We start from the raw sequence: 16,456 nt of genomic DNA on the forward strand, positions 1-16,456 counted from the left end.
CTACAAATTTCCCATATGGCACCAAGACCATCAAACATGTAGATGCTCGAAGAAGATGCTTGCTCACCAGCAGAGCAATTGAGTATGACCTGGATGAATCTCTGATTCAGGACAGGTCTGCACAGATTAAGTACAGACAGTGAAAAATGATTTATTTGTGGAATATCAAGGTCAAACAAAAATATAGAAATATCATAATAAGGAAAGCAGACCATTATTGAGGGATTATTTTAACATACAAAAAATGTGGAGGCTGAGTTTTGTTCTTTAGGAAGTTTATTTATTTTCTTCACAATTGTATATATCTGCAAACATAGCACAGACATCAAGTAATGTCTGCCAAAGAATAAAGCAGTGACACAAGCTCCCAAAAGCACTATAACCTGTTGGTTTGGAGGAGAACATTACACATTCAATTTCTCCCACCAATTCTCCTCTCCCCCAAACTAATTCATCATTATTTTAACAAAATCTTTCAAATATGAGGCAGAACTCCTCTCTCTGGTAGAGCTTCTGATCACTTGAGATTAAACAAGTTGTTTTTCAATACCTTTGTCTGCAGTGGAAACATCTCTGAAGGTGTTGTGCCTCGCAGTTCCTCAGAATAACTTCCCGGTGGTGTATAATTATCCAAGGATATTTCAGCAACCTAGTCATGCTTTGAGACCTGTGGCCTAAACTGTCACTTTCATGTTGAGGGCACCACACATCTTGCTTCTGGCAGTATAATTGTGCTAAATAGGATAGATCCAGAAAGAATCTATCAGCCCAGTACAGGGCATTCATGAGGTGCTGTGGACTATCATCTGCCATGGGATTCTAGTTTACCATATCAATAACCCAATGGCCAGGCATAATCTTCAGACTACCATTACTATCAAGTCATAGAGATAGCCCAAAACTGGCCCTTTGGCCCAACTCATCTACGGAAAGCAAGATGTCTATCTGAGCTAGTCCCATTTGCTTGCGTTTGGCCCACATCCTTCCAGGCTTTTCTGTCCACAAACCTGTCCAAATGACTTTTAAACATTGTAATTGTACCTTCCTCTACAGCTTCCTCTGGCAGCTCAACCCATATACCCACCACCCTGTGTGTGAAAAAGATGCACCTCAGGTCCCCTTCAAATTTTTCCCCTCTCACCTTAAATCTATGCCCTCCCTACCATGGGAAAAAGACCATCTACCCTAGCTACTGCCCTCATGATTTTATAAATCTCTACAAGGTCACCCCTCAACCTCCTTTGCTCCAGGGAAAGAAGTCCCAGCCTATCAAACCCCTCCTTATAACTCAAGCCCTCCAGTCCTGGTAACATTCTCTTGAATCTTTCCTGCTTAATGATATCCTTCCCGTAGCTGAGCGACTAAACTGCACACAATCCTCCAAGTGTGGTCTCATCAACGACTTATACAACTGTAACAAAACATCCCAACTCCTGTATTTAATGCCCTGATTGAAGGCAGGCACGCTAAATTCCTGCTTCACCACCCTGTCTACCAGAACCTCCACTTTCAGGGGACTAGCCTGCTAAAATATACAACCTATGATGAATGTTCCTGCAATCCAGGAGGATTTCTTTCAGCCAGCTTCTTCCCAACAGGGTTGGTCTGGACCTGCAGCCATTACAGGAGGTAATTTTTAATCTCTATTTGGTATATCACTATAATAGCAGCAATCAACTGCTTCAATGCTTTCACTTGTATAGGTTTTTTGATTTATGCATTTTCTTTTTCAAGTATATTGTGTTCTGATTGTGCATATTCAATCTGGTTCACCACTATGATGCTGGACCCAGTGTCAAGCTCAAATGCCACATCTCTGCCTTTCATTATCACGACAACAATCAATGACTCTACTTGTGTTGACCACTAGTCAGCCCAATTTTCTTTAAACATTGTAATACCAAGTAAATGTTTACCGCTTCACATGCTTCATCTACATTGCGAGAAACTTCAAAAATCGAGCAACTTCCATTGTGTCCTATCTTTCATTTTATTTGCTCCACTTTATGCTTATTCCTGCAAGCTTTGATGATGTGGCCTTCTAAACCACAAGTGTGGTACTTTTCCTGTATGAACCAAGGTTTCCTGCCTCTGTTTATCCTCATCAATTGTGCCATCTGCAAAGGAATATGACTGTATCTTACAATATTTCCCCCATGTCTGAGTGTGATAGGCAAATGCTGCAAAGCAGCCTAATGGTGTGGTCATTTTCTTCTCCCTATTATTTTTAGACTTCCATTCTATCCCCCCTTTATTTTATGAAAAAGAGTTTCCCTTCAATCCTGTTATATTTGGGAAAAGATTTTCCTTGTCACTAATACATTAGACACTTACAAACAGCAAAGGTGGACTCGAGGTTCCTTTATGAAGTTTATTTGCTTTCTTCTAGCCTGCTGAGTGCACATGTCTGAACAAGCAGCCCTTAGAGAAATCAACCAAAATGGCATCTGCCAAAAAAACACAAAGCATTGACCAAAGAGAAGTCAATGGCACCATGATCCAATGTCAATGACACCCCAAAGGCACCATGATCCTTGCTAGCTTGGAGGAGGACAACTATCAACTGTACACTCAAATATATATTATTACCACATAAAATGTTATAAATTACTACATGGTCAGATAGATATACCACTTGATTTAAAATTTCAATGGCACAGAGAAACTTTGCGAGTAATAAAAGATAGGTTTTTCTATCATAAGGGGAGAGTGCAGCTACAACGCAACACAAAGTTGATTGTGATGCTCTGGTTTTCTGGGATCAGTTCATGAGAATAAAGTTGGGCAAGCTGCCAACAAGCCAATCAACAGGTATCAGAGACCACTAGGATGCAAGAATAAAGTATTGTTCCAGGATTTAAAACGCCTTAAGAAGCTCAAGCCATACTTCACCCATGGAATTGTGCTCTGAGGATGAGAAACAATGCAACACCATGCCAGGTAGGCCAGCTTCTGGCAGGCGGGTTCATTTTTTTGTTATTAATGGCTGCAAACAAGAAGAGGAACACTCAGATTACATAAAGCAGACAGATTAGATAAATTACTCAGGCACACTAGAGAGAGCTACAGACACCCCTGCTACAACGCCACTCTATCCTGCAGTGTTCAAAGTTGGTTAAAGCCCTGATCAGGTTCAGCAATGCAAGAGGAATCATCAGCCTAATGGAATGCACTGAACTGAAAGCATTAGGTATTGATGTACAAAGACTTTCCCCTCATTGTATTGACTTACCAGGCACTCAGTGGCACAACAGGTGGAGCTGCTGCCTCGCATCTCCAACAATCCAGGTTCGATCCTCACCTGCAGTGCCCTCTGCGTAGAGTTAGGACACTCTTCCCGTGAACAGGTGCCTCAGTTTTCACTCACATCCCAAAATCATGCTGGTTGTAGGTTAATCAGTTACTTTAAGTTATCTCTGGTGTAGGGGGGTGGTAGGAGAATTAGAGTGGAGTGGATGGGCATTCTGGGAACTGTAGAACAATACAGCACAATACAGGCCCTTCAGCCCACCATGTTGTGCCGACCTTCAAACCACACCTAAGACTATCTAACCCCTTCCTCCCACATATCCCTCTATTTTAAATTCCTCCATATGCTTATCTAACAGCCTCTTGAACTTGACCAACGTATCAGCCTCCACCACCACCCCAGGCAGCGCATTCCATGCACCAACCACTCTCTGGGTGAAAAACCTCCCTCTGACATCTCCCTTGAACTTCCCACCCATTACTTTAAAGCCATGCCCTCTTGTATTGAGCATTGGTGCCCTGGGGAAGAGGCACTGGCTGTCTCTATCTATTCCTCTTAATATTTTGTATACCGCTATCATATCTCCCCTCATCCTCCTCCTCTCCAATGAGTAAAGCCCTAGCTCCTTTAGTCTCTCCTCATAATCCATACTCTCTAATCCAGGCAGCATCCTGGTAAAGCTCCTCTGCACCCTCTCCAATGCCTCCATATCCTTCCTATAATGAGGCAACCAGAACTGGACACAGTACTCTAAGTGTGGTCTAACCAGAATTTTGTATAGCTGCAACATTACTTCGCGGCTCTTAAACTCGATCCCACGACTTATGAAAGCTAACATCCCATAAGCTTTCTTAACTACCCGATCCACCTGTGAGGCAACTTTCAGTGATCTGTGGATATGAACCCCAGATCCCTCTGATCCTCCACACTGCCCAGAATCCTGCCATTAACCTTGTACTCCGCCTTGGAGTTTGTCCTTCCAAAGTGTACCACCTCACACTTCTCCAAATTGAACTCCATTTGCCACTTGTCAGCCCAGCTCTGCATCCTATCAATATCCTTCTGTAAGCTTCGACAGCCCTCCACACTATCCACTACACCTCCGATCTTTGTGTCATCTGCAAACTTGCTAACCCACCCTTCCACCCCCTCATCTAAGTCACTAATAAATATCACAAAAAGTAGAGGTCCCAACACCGATCCCTGTGGGACACCACTAGTCACAGCCCTCCAATCCGAATCACAGCCCTCCAATCCGAATGCACTCCCTCCACCACAACCCTCTGCTTTCTACAGGCAAGCCAATTCTGAATCCACACGGCCAAGCGTCCCTGGATCCCTTGGCCTCTGACCTTCTGAAGAAGCCTACCATGTGGAACCCTGTCAAACGCCTTACTAAAATCCATGTAGACCACATCTACTGGACTACCCACATCAATTTTCCTGGTCACCTCCTCAAAGAACCCTATCAGGCTTGTGAGACAAGATCTTCCCTTCACAAAGCCATGCTGGCTGTCCCTAATCAGTCCATGATTCTCTAAATGCTCATAGATCCTATCTCTTAGAATCCTTTCTAACAGCTTACCCACCACAGACGTAAGGCTCACTGGTCTGTAATTCCCTGGACTATCCCTACTACCTTTTTTGAATAAGGGGACAACATTCGCCACCCTCCAATCCTCCGATACTATTCCCGTGGCCAACAAGGACTCAAAGATCCTAACCAATGGTTCAGCAATCTCCTCCCTCGCCTCACGTAGCAGCCTGGGGAATATTCCGTCAGGCCCCAGGGCCTTATCTGTCCTAATATTTTCTAACAGCTCCAACACATTCTCTCTCTTGATATCTACATACTCTAGAACATTACCCTTACCAACACAGTCCTCAGCATCATCAAGACCCCTCTCCTTGGTGAATACTGAAGAGGAGTATTCACTGAGAACCTCACCCACTTCCAGAGCTTCCATGCACATCTTCCCACCTTTGCCTTTAATTGGACCTACCTTTACTCTAGCCATCCTTCTGCTCTTCACATACAAGAAAAAAGCCTTGGGATTCTCCTTAACCCTACTTGCTAAAGCCTTTTCATGTCCCCTTCTCGCTCTCCTCAGTTCCTTCCTTGCTACTCTATATTCCTCATGAGCCCTATCTGATCCTTGCTGCTTACACCTTACGTATGCTGCCTTCTTCTTCCTAACTAGTTGTTCCACCTCCCTTGTTACCCATGGTTCGTTCATCCTGCCATTCCTTCTCTGCCTCACCAGGACAAATTTATCCCTAACATCCTGCAGGAGATCTCTGAACATCGACCACATCTCCATAGTACATTTCCCTTCAAAAATGTCATCCCAATTTACACTCTCAAGTTCTTGCCTTATAGCCTTAATAAGTGGAGGAATGCGATCGATGGGCCAGGTGACATCTTTTTCTGTGGTAAGGGAATAGGAGGACCATCAGCAGCTCCCAATGATGTTTTGATTCAAGACAGCCCACTAAAAGCTGATTCACATGCCTAGGGTTTTGTTAAAGTTATATCAAAATCTTTTATCCTTATTGAACACCTTGGAGGAAAATCTAGTAAAGCAGAATGTTTTATAAATGGGGGATATTGAAAAATGTTGGTGCAACTCCTTGAATCACTGAAATGCGATGTAATGGAACAGCAAGTAACCTGGATGGCAGGTTTTTTTACCCAGAGAGTGGTTGGGGCATGGAGTGCGCTGCCTGGGGTGGTGGTGGAGGCAGGTACATTGGTCAAATTCAAGAGATTACTAGATAAGCATATGGAGGAATTTTAAAAAGATGGTAGGAAGGGGTTAGATATTCTTGGGCGAGGTTTAAAGGTCGGCACAACATTGTGGGCCGAAGGGCCTGTATTGTGCTGTACTGTTCTATGATTGAAGTCCAAGGCACATCATGAGAAAGGATCTCTTGAAGAAAATCCTCTTGGGCTACTTCGAACCAGAGCGGGCAGCCCTACTGACCTGTGCAAATTAGGAAGTACAGACCCCTCAGATGGATTTTGTTTGCTAACAGTCCAATCAAATTATCGTCTCTCTGTTGTCCACTTAAATATTGGCTCATTTCCAAAACAAAGCCCAAGGCTTGGCGGGACTGTGGAAGCACGAAAGATGGAAGTGAAGCTATCCTGGGAGAGTTAAGTGTGCTCCTTTCTGCCGGTTTTGTAGGCGTCCCTCTCATCGGCACATCACAGGCCTGTTCACTGGCGGGATGAGGTTGAACCGCTGCCATCGGCGCTCACCGGCAGAAAATTTCAAGGGAAAAAAGGCGTTGATGGCTGACACCCACGCGGGCCAAGCGGGATATTCGGCAGAACCACGCTAAATCCTTCCCTAAGTGTTTGGAAGGATCCACAAGGAACACGGTAAACCGGTCAGTAAAAAGAACATGTGCCTTAAATAGTTTAATGCCTTACTTCCCCATTGACCATAACATTTAGTAATTCGTGGGGCAAGGACCAATGACTGTGAGAGGAATAAAGATGAGTAGGAGGAGGACTCGGGAGACTGTTGTGGGTTTGTTGTGAGGAGAAGGCGGGGACACCAGAGAGCCAGGCTGGAATCTCGACGAGAGCTCTCCCAGAGAGGAAACTTTCCCAACAGGACTGGGCGGGAGATGTCACTCGAAGCCCAGAGACTCCGCACAGAAACATCTTAGTATTATCCCACACTTCCCAGTTTAAATTCATGCAGACACCTGTCTCTCTTTAATTACATTTAATAAACATCGAACGCATTTTAACGAGGATTTGTCTGATTAACATGTGAACAGGTGGTAGCCACCATTTAATTATTGCATTGCACCAAGTTTGTTTTCCTCATATTATTAGTCTACATTTCTTCTGAAAGGCTAGAGCAGGGGGAGTTGTTTCTAAATGACTTTGGTTTAAACGATTTAATTTTCTTAACTCCTTAAAATAAATGTTTAGTAACAGAACAGTAGCCCCCAGCCTCTTCTTAGCAGAGCTCAGAACCGAGGGTCTTAGCATGGTTGAAGGCAACGTGACTGGCGTCGGGCCGACCAAGTCCCATGGAAGAGCTAGAGGCCACCTTGAAAATCTGCATTATTGCTGTTATGTGTGGTTTGATCATCCTGGGGAATGCAGCTGTGATTTTGGTCATCTCCTCCTCTGTCGCGGGGTGGTCCAGAAACAGTCGTCTTGTCCTGATTTCACTAACGGGGGCGGACGCTGCCCTGGCACTAATAGTCATCCCCCTGAATTTGTATGTGAACAGTGTGCGGCAGCTCCATGAGCAAACTGACTCTGCCTTCTGTCACATCGTGGTGTTTCTGGACGCCAGCATCCTAACCTCTTCCATCTATTCTCTGGCTACAATCAGCATCGAGCGTTACATCGCCGTGTTCTTCCCGCTCCGGTACGATAGGCTGATGACCCACTGCAGAATCAAAGCCCTCATTGCTCTTGTCTGGCTCTTGCCTCCGATCCTTATCCATCCCACGTGGGATTGTCAAAGTTTATTTCTCCAGAGCGTCCTTGATCTGCAATCTGGAGTTCTCCAGCAACGTGACTTATACCCTGATGCTGACGGCGTTCATCTTCTTTCCCTGTTCACTCATCATGACCTTCGCTAACTGCCGTCTCTGGTTTGCAGCCAGGAGTCAAAGGAATCGGTTTAAACCGTCGAGGGTGAGCAGGAGGCACGATGCTGCTTCCAGAATCCTGCTGCCCGTGGTCATTGTTTATTACATCTGCTGGAGTCCCTGCGTCTGCACCATGATCTACCAGGGTGAGCAAAAGAAGCAAATCTTCTTTTAGTAACTATTGTGAGTTGGTGATCTTCTCCCTTTTTCTTTCTATCCCTACGTGGATAGAAAGAAAGATGGAGACAGCCTATCACAGCATTTAAGACGTATCTAAACAAGCACTTGAATCACCAAGGCATAGAAGGATATGGACCAAAGACTGTAATTGGGATTAGTATAGATCGCTATTTGATGAATAGAGTTGGTGGTAACCTGACTTTTAGAGAAACATATCCCTTTTGGTGCCCAAGGCCTTGCTATACCTGTTGGAGCCAGGCTCTCTCCATGCTTCTTTGTGGAACTGTATTTTTCCCCATATTACTGTCATTAGCTTGTCATTAATTGCACGTTTCAGCTCAGTGCTTCATTATAAGATTTAAAATGACCTGCCCCTGAATCTGTTTTATAGCATTTTGCTCTTCAAAGGTATGAAGTTGAATAGGGCAAGCAGAGACAAGATTTTGCCATCTGATCAGATTGAGAGATCCTCCAAGGCAAAGAGAAACCAAATGAAAAATTATAAAGCAGAAAACTTACATTATTTAAATGATGTACAGAAATACAAATGGGGTTAAGGGAGAGAGAGGGAAGAACCCAAAACAGTTGTTCCATAATATAATTGTTAAATACAGCGGCATGCAAACGTTTGAGCACCCCTGGTCAAAATTTCTGTTACTGTGAATAGCTAAGTGAGTAAAAGATGACCTGATTTCCAAAAGGCATAAAGTTAAAGATGACATATTTCTTTAATATTTTAAGCAAAATTACTTTTTTATTTCGATCTTTTACAGTTTCAAAATAACAAAAAAGAAAAGGGCCCAAAGCAAAAGTTTGGGCACCCTGCATGGTCAGTACTTAGTAACACCCCCTTTCGTCACAGCTTGTAAATGCTTTCTGCAGCCAGCTAAGAGTCTTTCAATTCTTGTTTGGGGGATTTTTGCCCATTCTGCCTTGCAAAAGGCTTCTAGTTCTGTGACACTCTTGGGCTGTCTTGCATGCACTGCTCTTTTGAGGTCTATCCACAGATTTTCGATGATGTTTAGGTTGGGGGACCATGAGGGCCATGGCAAAACCTTCAGCTTGTGCCTCTTGAGGTAGTCCATTGTGGATTTTGAGGTGTGTTTAGGATTGTTATCCTGTTGTAGAAGCCATCCTCTTTTCATCTTCAGCTTTTTGTTTGTAGATGGTGTGATGTTTGTTTCCAGAATTTGCTGGTATTTAATTGAATTCATTCTTCCCTCAAGTAGTGAAATGTTCCCTGTGCCACTGGCTGCAACACAAGCCCAAAGCATGATCAATCCACCCCCATGCTTAACAGTTGGAGAGGTGTTCTTTTCATGAAATTCTGCACCCTTTTTTCTCCAAACGTTCCTGCGTCCTCATCACAAAATTCAGCGTCAGAAGTTTGCAAAGGAACATCTAAACAAGCCTGATGCATTTTGGAAACAAGTCCTGTGGACTGATGAAGTTAAAATAGAACTTTCTGGCTGCAATGAGCAAAGGTATGTTTGGAGAAAAAAGGGTGCAGAATTTCAACTCTGAATCAGAAGGCAGTATAGAGTTGTACAGCAAGGAAACAGGCCCTTTAGCCCAACTTGTTCATGCTGACCAAGGTGCCTTCTGAACTAGTCCCATTTGGCCCATATCCCCCTCAATCTTTCCTATGCATGAATCTGTCCAAATGTCCCTTAAACACTATAAGTGTACCCACCTCTACTACTTGCTCTGGCAGCTTGTTCCGTATATCTGCCACCCTCTGGAAAAACTTGCCTCTCAGGCCCCCTTTAAATCTTTCCCCTCTCATCTTAAACCTGTGCCCTCTAGTTTTAGACACCCCGGAGGCTGTACCTACCCTATCTATGCCCCTCATGATTTTATAATCCTCGATAAGGTCATCCCTCAGCCTTCACTCCAGGGAAAAGAGACCCAGCCTATTCAGTCTCTTCATGTTACTCAAGCCCTCCAGTTCTGGCACCATTCTTGTGGATCTGTTCTGCACCCTCTCTAGCATAGCCATGTCCTTCCTATGTACGGTAACCAGAACTGCACACAATATTTGAGGTGTGATCTCACCAATGTCCTGTATGGCTGTAACATGATATCCCAATTCTTGTACTCAATGTCCATACAATGAGGCAAGCATTGCACAAGCCTTCTTTGCCACTTTGTCCACCTGTCACCACTTTCAGGGAACGATGTATTTGTACCCCTAGGTCTCTGTTTTACAACAGTACCTGTCATTTACTGTACAAGTCCTGCCCCGGTTTAACTTCCCAAAATGCATCACTTCCCACTTGTCGGAGCTAAGTTCCACCTGTTATTCCTTTTTCCACATTCCCAGTTGATCTAGATCCTGTTGTAACCTTAGACAACCTTCTTTGCTGTCCACCACACCATAAAATTTGGTGTCATCCACAAACTTTCTAATTGTGCCACTTAGATTGTCATCCAAATTGTGTATATGACAAACACCATTGGTCACAGGCCTCCAAACTGAAAAAGAACCCTCTGTTACCATGCTGTCTCCTTTCACCAATCCACTTTTGTATCCAACTAGCTAGCTCACTCTGGATCCCATGTGATCTTGCCTTCCAGACCAATCTGCCATGGGGACCTTGTCAAAAGCCTTGCTAAGGTCCATGTCAGCAATGTCTACTGCCTTGCTCTCATCAAACCTCTGTCACTTCTACTTTCAAAAAAAAAGCTTGATAAAATTTGTGAGACACAATTTCCCATGCACAGAGCCATGCTGACTATCCCTAATCAGTCCTTGCTTTTACAAATGCAGATAGATGTTTACTCCAGTCCCCTCCAGTAACTTTCCTATCTCTGTAGATCTCTGGCTTGTCCTTGAAGCCCTTAAATAAAGGCCCAACTTTAGCCACTTTCCAGTCTTCCGGTAGCTCACCTGTGGCTAAGGAAGATACAAATATCACTGCCAGGGGCCCATCAATTTCACCACTTGTTTTCCACGATGTCCTAGGGAACACTTGCTCACTCCCCAGGGATTTATCTATTTTATGTGCCTCAAGATCACTCACAGCACCTTTCATAATAATGATATATCAGGGCATTGCTGTTCTCTTCCCTGAATTACCTAGCTTTCATGTGCTTCTCCATGGCAAATATAGACAAGTAGTATTCATATAAGACCTCTCCTGTTACCCATGGCTCCACACATAGATGACCACACTGATCCTTAAGGGGACCTATTCCTTTCCTAGTTACCCTCTTGGTCTTGATATACTTACAGAATTTCTTTGGGTTCTCTTTTACCTTATCTGCCAAGGATATCTCGTGTCCTTCTTTTGCCCTCCTGAATTTCCTCCTTAAGTGTACTCCTACATGCTTTGTACTCAAGGGATTTGCCTGTACCCTGCTACCTACTGTATATCTGACACATGCCTCGTGTTTCCTGACCAGAGCTTTGATTGTCGCTTGTCAGCCAGGGTTCCCTTGCTATGCCAGCCTTGTCCTTCATTCTAACAGGAGCATGTTTGCCCTTACCCCCCCCCCCCCCCACCATCTTATCACTTTTAAAACCTCCAACTTATCAGATGCCCCCTTACCTACTAACAGCCTCTCCCAATCAACCTTTGCGAAGTTCCTGTCTAATGCAATCAAAATTAGCCTTGCCTGGTGTAGAACTTGTGGATCAGTCCCATCTCTCATTTTAAAACAAAGAGAATTATGGTAACTGTTCCCAAAGTGCTTCCCCCACTGACTCCTCATCTCCTCTTGGGAAATGAGGATGGGCAAGTGACTGGAGTGCTGCCACCTTGCTGGTAGGGCCATGTACATATTATCTGAGAAAACTTACCTGGACACACTGAACAAATTCTGCCCCATCTGATCCCCTAGCACTGAGGCAGTCCCAGTCAATAATAAAGTTAAAATCTCCTATTATTCCAGCCCTATTATTCCTACAGCTATCTGCAATCTCCCTACATATTTGCTCCTCTAATTCCTGCTGACTATTGGTGGGGGGGGGGGGGGGGGGGCTATAGTACAATCCCATCAAGGTGATCATCCTCCTCTCATTTCCAAGTTCTACCCATATAGCCTTGCTGGTTGTTCCCCTAGAAATATCCTCTCTAGGTACTACTGTGATGTTCTCTCTAATCAAAAACAACCCCCCCTCACTTTTAACTCCACCTCTATCAGGCCTGTAGTATCTGTAGACCAGAACATTGAGCTGCCAGTCCTGCCTGTCCCTCAGTCCTGTTTCTGTAATAGCAATAATATCATAATCCCATGTGCTGATCCATGCCCCGAGTTCATCTGCTTTGCTTTAAGCTCCTTGCATTAAAATAAATGCAGTTTAGTCTATCAGACCTTCTTTGAACCCTGTCCTGCCTATTGGATTAGCTCTCTTTAACTTGTATATTTGCCTCAACTTTCTCATCTGTCACACTGCTGTTTTTGATTCAACCCCCTGACAAATTAATTTAAACCCTTCTGAGTAGCTCTAGCAAATCTCCCTGCAAGGATCAATTGAGAAATTGGTTTATTATTATCACATGTACTGAGGTGCTGTGGAAAAACTTGTTTTGTGTGCCATCCATACAGATCATTTCATTACAACAGTACATTGAGGTAGTACAAGGGAAAACAATAACAAAATGCAGAATAAAGTGTTATAATTACAGAGTGTGCAGTGCAGGTAGACAATAAGGTGCAAGGCCATAATGAGAGAGATTGAGGTCAAGAGTCCATCTTATTGTACCCAGGAACTGTTCAATAGTCTTGTAACAGTGGAATAGAAGCGGTCCATGTGCCTGGTGATGCGTGCTTTCAGGCTTTTGTATCTTTTGCCCAATGGGAGGGGGGAGAAGAAAGAATGTCTGGGGTGGGTGGGGTCTTTGATTACATTGGCTGCTTTACCGAGGAAGCGAGAAGTATAGACGGAGTCCATGGAGGGGAGGCTGGTTTCTATGATGTGCTGAGCTTTGTCCACAACTTTCTGCAGTTTCTTGTGGTCCTGGGCAGAGCAGTTGCCGTACCAAGCCGTGATGCATCTGGACAGGATGCTTTCTATGGTGCATCAATTTAAAAATAGGTGAGGGTCAAAGGGGCATGCCAAATTTCTTTAGCCTCCTGAGGAAGTAGACTCAATGGTGAGCTTTCTTGGCTGTGGCGTCTATGTGGTTGGACCAGGACAGGCTATTGGTGATGTTCACTTCTGGGAACTTCAGCACCAATGATGTAAACAGGAGTGTGTGGACTGCCCCTGCACCCGCCCCCCCGAAGTCAATGATGAGCTCTTGGTTTGCTGACATTGAGGGAAAGGTTGTTATCATGACACCATGTCACTAAGCTCTCTATCTCCTCCCTGTACTCTGACATTGTTATTTGAGAAACGGCTCACTATGATGGTATCATCTGCAAACTTGTAGATGGTGTTAGAGCAGAATCTGGCCATGCAGTTGTGAGTGTATAGGGAGTAGAGTAGGGGGCTGATATTGGATACAGAATATTGGCCCTCCTCCAGTTCAGGTGCAACTCATCCCTCTTGTACAGGTCATTTCTGCCCCAGAAGAGCTCCCAATGGTCCAAGAGCCTGAATCCATCCCTCCTGCACCAGCTACTCAGCCACATATTCATCTGCCCTGTCCTTCTATTCCAAACCTCACTAGTGCATGGCACCAGGAGTAATTCAGAGATTAGAACCCTTGAGGTTCTTTGTTTAGTTCTGATGCAGGGTTTCGACCTGAAATGTTGACAGTTCCTTTTCCCTTGCAGATGCTGCTCAACCTTCTGAGTTCCTCCAGCAGATTTTGTTGCTCATGTTTTCTAACCTTCTACCTAACTCCCTATATTCACACTGCAGGACCTTATCCCCATTTCTACCTATGTCGTTGGTACCAATGTGTACAATGACCTTTGGCTGCTCACCCTCCCCCTTGAAAATTTTCTGCAACTACTCTGAGACATCCTTGACCCTGGTATCTGGGAGGCAACAAACCATCCTGGATTTTCTTTTGTGGCCACAGAATCTGCTGTCTATACCCCTAGCTACTGAGTCTCCTATCACTACAGTATGGTCAAGACCTATTCCAGAGCTGAGTGCAATGACATGCTTTTTTTAAAGATGTCATCAAACCATGGCTCCATCTTTTCTCTCCGGTGGAAGAAATAGATCTTGTAGTGCTGCTTTGAGAAAGAACAGCTGTCCTGGCTAATGCTCATGCTCAAAGAACATCAATAAAATTCATTATCGGCACATTAGTGTGTAGTATGGCTGCCTCATTTTCCATAATGTTGGCTAATCTTCAGAAGGCTCTGGGACAAGATGAAAGACTTATAAATGCAATATCATGTGCAGTTCTGGTTGCCGCATTACAGGAAGGATGTGGAGGCCGTGGGGAGGGTGCTGAAGAGGTTCACCAGCATGTTGCCTGGATTGGAGAGTATTGGCTATATGGAGAGTTTGGGCAAACTTGGATTGTTTTCTCTGGAACATCAAAGGCTGAGGGGTGACCTGGTAGAAGTGTATGAAATTATGAGAGGAGTAGATAGGATAGGTGGTCAGTATTTTTCCCAGGATGGAAATGTCAAATACTAGCGGACATAGGTTTAAGGTGAGAGGGAGAAAGATTAAAGGAGATTTATGAGGCAATTTTTTTTTTAAAGAGGATGATAGGTGCCTGGAATGCACTGCCAGGAGAGGTGGTAAAAGCAGATATGATAGCAGTGTTTAAGAAGCATTTAGACCAACCCAGGAACAGGCAGGAGATAGAGGGACAGGGACCTTGTGCAGGCAGTTGGATTTGATTTATATTGGCATCATAGTCAGTGTTGTCATCATGGGCTGAATGTCCTTTTCCTGTGCTGTACTGTTCTATGTTCCAAGTATTCTCAACTTCACCACCACCTTAAAATGTGTTGATAAGCACCACAAGTCCTTTTTTATTTTTGCCTCCCTACTCCAACAGGTTCTAACAACCCCTTCCCCACCTCAGAATAGTACTATTTAGATTTTATTGTCTCTGTTTTCCCCCATGACTTTAGTTCACACAATCAATCCTCTGATTGGCAGGGGCTCACAGCACAAATCTATTCCTTGCTTGTCAACCAACTTGTTGATTTAAAAGGTGATTTAAATATTGTTGTATGGGGACTCTTTAAGAGAACTTAATACATTAGAATCAAACAATGAATTAGGAGGAGGTTAATGCCTGTTAATAATCTTAAAAGAAACTCCCATTTATTAGGAATAGATCTGCCTATTACTTAATTTGCTGGTTTAGTAATTTAGTTTCTAGTTGAAGACGTACATACACCCCCCTGCGTTACGGCCTTTCAGGTAACAGAAAATCACCTTTACAGAATTCACAAATCACTACCCAAAAATTTTGGATACAAAATAAAATTCATTCTCATGGAATATCTGGGGGGGGGGGAGTGGGGGAGAAAAAGCAAATAAATGCTTTCTTTTCAATTCTTGATGCATGCGCAGATGGCGCATCTTTGTGCAATGGAAAATCACGATGCAGACTGTTTTCTAGAAATCAACCCCCCCCCCCCGTAATGCGGGGTTGCCTGTAAGATGAGTTTCCCTCTATACCATGTAATAAATACCCTTGTTGCTCTAATCTATTGCTAACTAATTGTATTTACAATTCAGCTCTAACACACCAGAGGGTGCCAGATTGGTTGGAATTTGTTGTCCTATGGTTGCCATGTGGAAATGGCTTCTTCAGCTGCATTGTATACTTTTGGTTAAACAAGAGTTTCAGGAAAAAGTTCCAGGAAATGGGACAAAAGCTCTGCTGGTCCAAATATTTTGTGCAAAATGCTCCTATTTCACAAGTTCCAAAAGGAAAACTTGTCAAAAGAATCTGGAAATACCATAGTGAAAACACGGCAAGAGTTTGCAGCATCTCATCTACTTCTGATTTGGTATCTTCTGGCAATGAAATAATTTTATTGAATGCATAAACTGGAAGAGTTAAAATACTGATTTAGTTTCATTGATAGCTGTAGATTTTTTTCACATTATAACAGCAGAGTAATATTTATTATGCTTAAGCAAGAAACTGTATTGACAAACAGCTGGAGTAAGAAGTTTTATGAACGGTGTACATGTAACTGTTACCATTTAATTGAAGCTGAAATTAAAGAATGCCTAGTTGGGCTGGTGGAAATTTATTTTGGCTTGATCTTTTACTCGGATACAACTTGTGCAGGGATTAATATAATGTGGTAGAACTACTTATTGCGTAATGTTGATTTGTTTTTCAATGTTTTGATCTTCTCATTGGCTAACTTAATAAATTTATGCTTGATAGTTTGTTTATCTACAGATAGTGACTATTTCCATTGTTGCAAAAAAAAATTGGTTTCAAGTTTAGAAAAAAAAATTATTCCTAGATTAAAGTTTCATGTTAGGGTAGCCTAATGAGGAGAAATTGACTTGCC

At 43.5% G+C, this 16,456-nt stretch overlaps 1 protein-coding gene across 1 annotated transcript; it reads left to right on the plus strand.

The window, feature by feature from the left end:
• The first annotated feature begins 7,300 nt into the window (after nt 1-7,300).
• Nucleotides 7,301-15,976, plus strand: zgc:162592 (uncharacterized protein LOC561993 homolog). The gene is given in 3 exon segments (XM_052028697.1): nt 7,301-7,719; nt 7,721-8,019; nt 15,663-15,976. Coding segments are annotated over 3 exon segments (1,032 nt in total).
• The last annotated feature ends 480 nt before the right edge of the window (nt 15,977-16,456 follow it).

This window comes from Pristis pectinata, chromosome 13 (genome assembly GCF_009764475.1).
Source record: "Pristis pectinata isolate sPriPec2 chromosome 13, sPriPec2.1.pri, whole genome shotgun sequence".
In the NCBI taxonomy this organism is placed as follows: Eukaryota; Metazoa; Chordata; class Chondrichthyes; order Rhinopristiformes; family Pristidae; genus Pristis; species Pristis pectinata.